This window comes from Nannobrachium achirus, assembly GCF_963921795.1.
Source record: "Nannobrachium achirus genome assembly, chromosome: 1".
Classification (NCBI taxonomy): Eukaryota; Metazoa; Chordata; class Actinopteri; order Myctophiformes; family Myctophidae; genus Nannobrachium; species Nannobrachium achirus.
In genome coordinates, this window is record NC_137810.1 from 69,954,389 (window position 1) to 69,963,995 (window position 9,607).

Genomic DNA, 9,607 nt, shown 5'->3' on the forward strand with positions numbered 1-9,607 from the left:
CCCTCAGGCTCCGCCCTCGCCCCGCAACTCGCTCCCTCTTCCTGCCAATCAGCAAATCATGTAAGCTTCGGCCAGGCCGCCGGCCAATAGCAAGTCAGTAGCTCAATAATGACCTACCTACCTAGTTAACAACTAGCTACCTAATTACCTAATTAACAACTAGCCACCACATAACTAATTAACAACTAGCTACCTAATTACCTAATTACCAACTAGCTACCTAATTACCTAATTACCAGCTATCTAATTATCTAATTAACAACTAACTACCTAATTACCTAATTACCAACTAGCTACCTAATTACCTAAGTAACTACTAGCTACCTAATTACCTAATTACCAACTAGCTACCTAATTACCTAATTAACAACTAGCTACCTAATTACCTAATTAACTACTAGCTACCTAATTACCTAATTAACAACTAGCTATCAAATAAACCAATTAACAACTAGCTATCTAATAAACCAATTAACAACTAGATACCTAATTAACTAATTCATGAAAAAGTTAAATGAACAAGAAAACTGCTTTAACTATTAAAGGCCCACTTCACCTCTTGGACAACCAGATCTTATTTTATTGTTGTTTGGGACACAATCAACACAATCTTGAGTTATTTTTTGTGTTCAATCTGTGTTTTGAGATATTTTAGTATTTCAGCATGACTAGTGATGCATTATGCATCATATGATGCAGCATGATGATGCATTTTGCATCATATGATGCAAAATGCTTGTGTCCCAAACAACAATAAAATAAGATCTGGTTGTCCTAGAGATGAAGTGGGCCTTTAAGTATGGTTTTCAGGTGGGTGGTGACCCAGCTGAAATGAGCCACACCCACAGTGTTGCTGTATAGAGACAAACGTGCTCCTACACATTCACGCCCCCTATTGTGACAGCGGCCCCACTTCGGGTAAGGAAGAACGGTGCAGCTGGCAATGCGATCCCAATGAGAGGCATCATGAAATAACATAATTTCAGTGGTTAAGATCTTGCTTCTTCCAAACAGAGTCCTGCAAGTTATTTTTTGGTTAATACTAATCTGGAGAATTCACTCTGTAGTTGAAAAAGTCGGGATCTTCAAAGTCTGCGCTCATAAAGGCACAGCAGTAAAGACAGTGATGTCACTGAAAAGCGACAGGTTCTCTCTCTGCCGTCGGTCTCCCCTCTTCTCCTTTAACATTATGGGTATTCCATTCAAGTGGCAATTAAATGTGACACACTTGTATGTATTTAGAAAACAAGAAATATGTTGGCAGGGTCAGTCCATAAATTTGGAAACATATGTTTTATTTAAATCAATATTGTCTTCATTTCATGTAGGAGTATTTTAATAAAATGGTAAATGGTGCATTTATATAGCGCTTTTGATCCAAAGCGCTTTACAGAGATTGTGCATTACATTCACCCATTCACGCACACATTCATACACCGGTGGCGGAGGAAACTATGCAAGGCACCAACCAGCTCACCGGGAGCAATGTGGGGTTCAGAGTCTTGCCCAAGGACCCTTCGACATTAACTCAGGGGGAGCCCGGAGTTGAACTGGGAACCCTTCGGGAACCATTCGTGCTCTAATAACGGTTTCTCTACCCCTGAGCTATGCCGCCCTACAATATTAGGCTAACCACAGCTGAATTGCAATGATATTCTATGGGCTGGCTTGCAGTACACCGTTCTCCCTTACCCTGGGTCGCTGTCTCAGTTGTGGGTGTGAATTTGTAGGCGCCTGTGTGTCTCTATTGTCAAAAGGGTTAACTACATAGACACATACAAAACAGGAAAAAAGGAGGAACCAAATCTTTAAGCTCACGGTTTCTACCTTGCATTGATAAACGGCCTCTGTGTACAAACTGTGAGGGCTAGATAACAGTAATAACTGTTAGGCTGTGTGAATTATGTTTAAATATGACAACTTTTTACGGTCTACTGATTTGCTTTCAAACGAGCTCTGAAAAAGCTGCAACAGCTCTCTCTCTATCTCTGTCTCTGCCTCTGTGTCTCTGTCTCTCTTTATTTTGTCTCTCTGTCAATCTCCGTCTCTCCGTCTCTCTCTCTCTCTCTCTCGGTCTCTCTCTGTCTGTCTCTATGTCTCTCTCTCGTCTCAGTCATGATCCCCCCTCCCCCCTCTTACCCCCCTCCCCTGGCCCCTCCCTCCTCCTCCTCCACTTCCTGTCGTCTCCGCTGCTCTTCTCCTCGTCTCCACTCGCTTCCTGCTCGCCTGCAGCACCTGGGTAACACACACACACACGCACGCACGCACGCACGCACGCACACACACACACACACACACACACACACGCGCACACAGGGGTGTCGCACCAAACTCTGGACCAGACTGGGAACGCATTAATATGCATTATTTTGTGCTTTAACTATTGAAAAATAGCAGATATACAAGCTCACATACAAGCTATACAAGCTATTTTTGAATAGTTCAAATCCTTGTTTCTATGTCAGTGGTGCTCAATTTTTTTGTGAAGGACGCCCAAAATGATATGTATTTGGCCACGGATAACCCATCTCAAAATATTTTGTTCCAGGGACCCCCCAGAAGCAAAATTTGAGTTAAAAAACATATATTCAACGATTTGCACAATTTTTTACGACTTTTCAAAAATAGCAGATGTACAAGCTCGCAGCGTGGCACTCGGTGCTCCGACAGTACTGCTCCTACAGTATCTCTAAAGTCATGTCATCAACATGGATTTCCCATATTCCCTCCTGATTGGCTACTATTGCCTTTGTGTATGCAACGTGACGGTCGCTTATCTCCCGATTAGGGACTCTTACTGGTAATTAAGCAATACAGATGTTTAACAATTAATTTAACTCTTGACAGCAAAAATGAAACCAAATGGGCCCGGCCCGTAAAAATCCATAAAGGTCCATTTGGTTAGCAACTCTCAATCATTTAGCTGGGGACCACCGGAGGGTCCTCAAGGACCACTGGTGGGCACCGGACCACTGGTCGAAGCTGGCACCAGATGTTCAGATCGTCCGTGAGAGTACATTTTTATCAAAGTCGGGTTGGTTCGCTGCTGTATCCATTGTGTCTCTGTAAATGTGCCCAAACGAAAAAATGTTTAAAAATGTTTAATGCCATGACGCAGTGTGTTGATAGCTTGTACGTCTGGTGTGGTGTTTTTGGTGTGGCGCATGGAAGCATCTGTATCTAGGCTATAAGGAAAGAAAGACACCGCAGATTGATTCGGTCATAGCTCGGTCAGTTATGAAGCGATTTTTCAAATGAAACCTCTCCATATTCCTTGGAATGTCCACTTCCATGTGCTGCATGCACACATGATTTAACCCATTCAGGCCGGGAACTCATTTTAGTGTAGTACAGTACATGTACGGTATGTAGCAACATATTTGTTTTTGTAATTCAGGCCTAAATGGGCACTTACCCTATACCTTTAAAAGCCACGATAGATACAGTGAAAGGAATCTTAGCACGCAAGGCCATATACAGTAATTAAATCAGGGGTCTTTATGGTGGTGAGCTGTCCCGTTGTGTGAATGAACTGCACATGCTCACCAGATCTCTGTCCAATCACATTAGACCTGGAGATCCCGGCCCCGCCCCCTCCCCCACTCATGGACGATGTGAGCATGTTTGATGACCTCATCATGCCCCTCCCCCCTATGGGCGGGTTTGACGACCTTGTCATGCCCCTCCCCCCTCCCATGGACTGTGACCCCATGGCCCCGCCCCTTAACCTGGAGCAAGGTAAGAACATACTCTACCAATAATTGATGTTATTATGGTGACAGTTTACTATGAGAAACGTCACAGCTTTGCTGATGGGTTTGCATCACTGTGATGTCAGGGGAACCACTCTACCAGAATGCGTTTGCCGCTCTGACATCACGCTCTGGCTTAACTGTGATGTCACACTAACAGAATCCCTTTTATGCCCATATATGGAGTTCCCTGATGTCCTCAATATTAATGATGCCCTGTCAGAGAGATCCCTGTGATGCCAGGGGGAACAAATCCCTCTTATACCCATATATGGAGATATGGAATTCCCTGTTATGCCAGCGGGACAAATCCCTTTTATGCCCATATATGGAAAGCCCTGATGTCCACATCCCTGATGTCGACATCACTGATGTCCACATCACTGTGATGTGACCTTGCCCTTTAAGGCAAGGTCGCTTGTCCCCCTGAGACGTCTTACTAGTTTATATTTATACTCTTAATACTGCGTAAACACACATTGTACTATGCTGCCAAACTGACATAAACACACACACTGACTGCAGTACTCTTCCTCTCCAGTGGTGGCGCTGTGGGACTACGAGGGTCTGAAGGAAGACGAGCTGTCCTTCCGGGAGGGTGACGTCATCATGGTGACACATCGCCACGGTGACGGCTGGTGCCAGGGTGTGGCCAACGGCAAGGAGGGCTACTTCCCTGAAAGCTACGTCGAATCGGATGCCTAGAATGCCTCTCAAGACCCTCCCACCGCCACAGCCTGTCTCTGCCTGCAGATCTCCTTCACGTATCTCCTTCCCTAATGCCTGATTCCTTTCCTAATCCAAATCCCTATGTCCTATCTCCTTTCCTAATCCAAATCCCTGTCCTATGTCCTTTCCTAATCCAAATCCCTATGTCCTATGTCCTTTCCTAATCCAAATCTCCATGTCCTATGTCCTTTCCTAATCCAAATCCCTATGTCCTATGTCCTATGTCCTTTCCTAATCCTAATGCCTATGTCCTTCACAAATCCTAATCCCTATGCCCTGTCTCCTTTCTAATTCCTGCTGTATAGGCCTATCGTCATTGTCGGGTGGAAACCTTGTATCTCCAAGTTTCAATTTTGTAGGTTCTTTCGCAAAAGAAAAGCCCTGCTTCATCATACAAGGCTGTCGCACAAAAGTAGTGAAAACAGCAGATCTATAAGCACACCACGAATCGCGGTGCGAGGCGTCGTGTGCTCGGCTGTTTTCACTAGTTTAAAAATCTAAAATGGTAAATGCAAAACGAACGGTTTTGGACATACAAGGTTTTCACCTGACAACGACAATATCCTTCCCTAATCCTAATGTTCCTAATCCTAATCCCTATGTCCTTCTCTAATCCTATTCCTATGTCTTTTCCTAATCTTAATTCCTATGGTTTTATGTCCTACCATGACCTCTCTAGTACAGCTCATTTCAAAGTGATCCAAAATGAGATAAAACTGTAACGCCACAAAACCCAATCAATCACAAGTTGAAATATTATCTTTTTCTTGTTCCTTTTTTTTAAGGTTTTAAATCATTGAATTAAAGGTAGGGTAAGTGATTACATTTAAGTTTCAGTTTCAGTTTTCATGACAGGCAGGGGCCTTCCTCCAATCATGATCAAATGGGGGCGGGCCTTGGTGTGCATAAAGCCTGCCCGCACTCGACCATGATTGGACGAAGGCCCCACTCTATCCTGATCGGAGGAAAACGTGTCTCCTCCACCAAAACTGAAGCTGTTTTTTTTTTCGCACAGGGGATAAGGCTGAAGTCCAAATATGGACCAAACGCTCCATAGTAACTAGTACTATCAGAACATAGACCCATTTTGTTATTATTTGAATTAAATAAAACCACTTACCCTACCTTTAACTTTAGTTTAATTTCCTCATCATAGACTTTGTTCCTAGAGCAGACGGTTTTGTTTAAAAATATATATGAATGAAAAAGATGTTTTAATTATTAACTGAATTACAGTTGATCTGTTTTAGAGATATAATATAATAGAGTTAATATATGCTTTTTTAAATGTGACTGATGTGTTAAATGATTGACTGTGAGGCTAAAACTAAACAATGATATAAATGCTGTGAGTGCAAATCTGATTCTTGCGGCAATCACTTTGTACTGACTTGACCCACGATCGATAGATAGATAGATAGATAGTTGGAATAACGTGTTCCTTCCACGCGCTACGTCCAAACCAGGGAAATCTCCACTGTCAGGTGAAAAGAAGCAACTTTGACTCCTCATGCATAGAAGGAAGCATGAGGTCAGTCCGTTGTCTCCCCAGGCGCGGCAGAGGGAGAGCAGAGCCCAGGATTACATAGGCAATTGGCACTGGGTGAAAAAATGGGTTACAAAAATTGTGGGATAAAAATTAAAAAAATGAAAAAAAAAAAAAAAATAAGAAGTTTTCAGTACTGTGGAAGGAAGGCACTGGAGCAAACTCGGACTGTTTAAGCCTTTTTTTTTAATACATACCGGTAGTTTGCAGAACTGTAAGAGTAGATGTTCGATAGCATGTTGTTTAGACTGATGCTAGGTTCATTGTTTACCTGTGATCCTATAGACCTAGTGTTTCTCAACCACCGTGCCTGGGGACCTTTGTTGTGCCCCTGAGAAGGGTCAAGTGTGCCCCTTGAAACTGCTTGAAATCCAGTATTGTATTTATCATTTTAAAAATGATTTAAACTAGTGAAAACAGCTGATCTACAAGCACACGGTGCGAGGCGTTGTGTGCTTGTAGATCGGCTGTTTTCACTACTGTTGTGTGACAGCCTTGTATGATGAAGCAGGGTGTTACTCAGCGAAGAAACGTACACATTTGAAACTTGGAGATACAAGGTTTCTTCCCGACAGTGACGATATTTACACCCCTGTATTATGTTGGTGTGCCCATGGATTCTTGGGTCATGAAAAGTGTGCCCATGCAGAAAAAAAGGTTGAGAAACACTGCTATAGACCGTTTTCGGCCATTGCCGCAGCCGCCATTGCCACGGTGTAAACAGCAGCCAGTGGTGGAGTAGAAGTCAAATACTCAAGTAGTTGCGACCGCCAGGTCGCAGTTGCTACCAAAACCTCCACCGGCTGTCAGTCTGTCCGTCCGTCAGTCCGTATGTCCGTCACGTCACGTCACGTCACACGTTTGCCCTACTCATATCTCCGCCACCGTTGCCCCTATCCATGCCAAACTTTGCACACACAATCCTTGGCTACCAAACCACAACCTCCACCCCTCATTTCTCACAAGGCCCTCTTCTAGCGCCACCATGAGGCAGGTTCTTGCAAAACACATTTTTGGACACTGCTCCTACAAATTTTGCCCTAAAATCACGCAAATCGGTACACAGTGTGTCTAGACTCATGTCATCAACATGGATCTGTCCCATATAGCGCCACCATCAGGCAGATTTTCTTTTCAATCACATTTTTCGACACTGCTCCAACAGATTTTGCCCTAAAATCACGCAAAGCGCTACAGATTATCTCTAAAGTCATGTCATCAACATGGATCAGTCCCATTTCCCATATTCCCTCCTGATTGCCTACCATTGCCTTCTAAAGTTTGTGTATGCAACCTGACGGTCGCTTATCTCCCTATTTAGGGAGTCTTACTGGTACTTAAGTAAATGTAGGCTACTAGTTACTTTACACCACTACTGTTTACACTGCAGCAATGGCGGTGGCGTTCACTACTTTAAGAAAATTAAGCTGAAATATATATTGTCATATTTCAACATTATAGTTTTTTATATAAATGAATGCCCTAGTTCATAAAAACATCGAAAATAGCAGATCTACAAGCTCACAACGTTTTGCGATGCCAAGCGTTGTAGGCTAAGCTTGTAGATCAGCTATTCTCACTATTTAAAAGATTTTTCTAAGTTGTTGTTTTCTGCCTAGACAGATAGCGAAAGTCCGCAAACAAATTGGAAGCCAGTGGCATCACATTAGTTGTTATGCCAAAATAACGCAAAATCCTTTTAACGCTCTTAATTTTTTTTTACGCGCAATTAACTTGGTGATGTGTTAGCCTCAGTGCACTCTGTAGTTTAGGGAGTCAGGATTGGAAGTGAATGCACTGAGCAGCACTGAGATGCGGCTACAGTAGGGCTACACTCTGAGAAATGATTCTGCAGCCGAGTATATGGCACTATTAGAAAAAGTTATATTTACTCAATAAAATCACTGAATATCATGTATGTGATTGTTTGAGTAGGTCACACCAAACGAAATGAGTAAAAATCCAACTGTTCGTTTTGAGTTAGATGTACATATATTATTTGAGTTAATTTCGTGAGAATAAATTAGTATTTGACCAACTGATTTTATTCATGAATTATACTCAATTTGTTTTGGTAATTTTCCTTCATAATATTTGAGTATGGAGTACTTATATGGATCAATTTAAAAAGACCCTTAATTATTATTCATTCCAAATAAATAATCTTTCATCTCTCACAACAACCTAAACAATTGAGTAGATATGACTAAGATTCAAAATTGTACACAAGGGTTCATGGGAAAAAAAGGGTTCATGGGAAAATTCTACTGGAACATTCTGTCAACAAACAGCAGCAGCAGCAGCAGCAGCAGCACACATCTTTTTCAACAAGAGACCTGGAGAGTGTTTGCAAATATTGGTAAGTAGATTTACTGTATCTTTGTGCATATAGGCTACACAAATGTATTGGGTATAACTTGTGTTCTTTACAAAGGTTTGCAGCTAGTTAAGGTCACAGTGAGGGTAATGTGCAAGCCCTCTAGTCATGACTTTTTGCATTTATTACAAGCTATGCACAGCTGCATACAATGGTGTGTACAATGAAGATAAAATGCACAGGTAGGCCTACATATTATCTACATGTATCTATTATGGTGTTCAATGAGGATTACATGTGTAAAAAACTTGGAAAAAGTATGAAGTAAATAAGCAACATGATTTTGGTTTGGCCAAGTAATTATTGGAATCATAAATTGACTAAGCCTCACATGGTGTCAGTTATTTGAATTATTATCTTTTTTCTTCTTCAGAAATGCTCAAATGACCAATTTACAAGCTCAAGCTCATTGTCATTGTAGTTAACCACTTGTATACCCTAGCATCCCTATCCTGGGGGAAAATACCAGATCTATAATCTCACGTCTTCTTTTTTACTCTCTTCCCCTCATCTCTGTCTTCCAGGTTAGTGCAAAGTTCAGGATGATCACCACACTGAATCTTGAGACAAAATGTATGGCAATGTTGGACTTCTATACCCCCAAACTACTGTCCATGTTCCAGTCCAAGAAGGGCAGTTTGGGCACAAATGAGTATTCTACTTCAGGTATGAAACTTTCATTTACTCTAACTGCTTTAATTATATTTCACCTGGCTAATGACAATAATTACTACATTAATTTATGCTAAACTCATCTTTATCCCCTGCAACTCTCTCTCCTGATTATTCATTTCTAAATGTATGTCTTAATAGCTACTAAGGACAGTCTCCCAGCTTCCGTTGCTAAAACTGGGTTGTGGAAACAATTGTATTGCCAAAGTTTATGTTAGTTTATGAAAGTGCAGTCATACTTTTTCTTTATTGTTCAAATAATTATGTTTCTATTCTGCAGAGAGGAATCCCCAATCACCGAACACGAGAGGTCATCATCCGATGTCTCGTCGACCATCTGGAAGAAGATAGTGTCAAGATCAAGGACTTTCAAGTTAGTAAAATAAATGTTTTGACGTTTTAATGTCATCGTGGATGAGACCATCACATGCAAAGGAACAGCATAGTGATGTCCAGAGAAGGTTGTGACATTGGCTGAATGGCTGTTGCATCCGTTGCATGTCTGGTCCAACTGATTCAAGATTATGCCCA

General features: G+C 41.8%; 1 protein-coding gene across 1 annotated transcript in view; it reads left to right on the forward strand.

The window, feature by feature from the left end:
* Window positions 1–4,457, forward strand: part of abi3a (ABI family, member 3a) — a gene marked incomplete at both ends in the record, with an annotated part of 14,716 nt that extends 10,259 nt beyond the window's left edge. The window contains 2 exons of the mRNA XM_080731355.1: window positions 3,571–3,738; window positions 4,294–4,457. Of these exons, the coding sequence (XP_080587481.1) occupies window positions 3,571–3,738; window positions 4,294–4,457 (332 nt within the window). The remainder of the gene's footprint in view (window positions 1–3,570; window positions 3,739–4,293) is intronic.
* Between the last annotated feature and the right edge of the window lie 5,150 nt (window positions 4,458–9,607).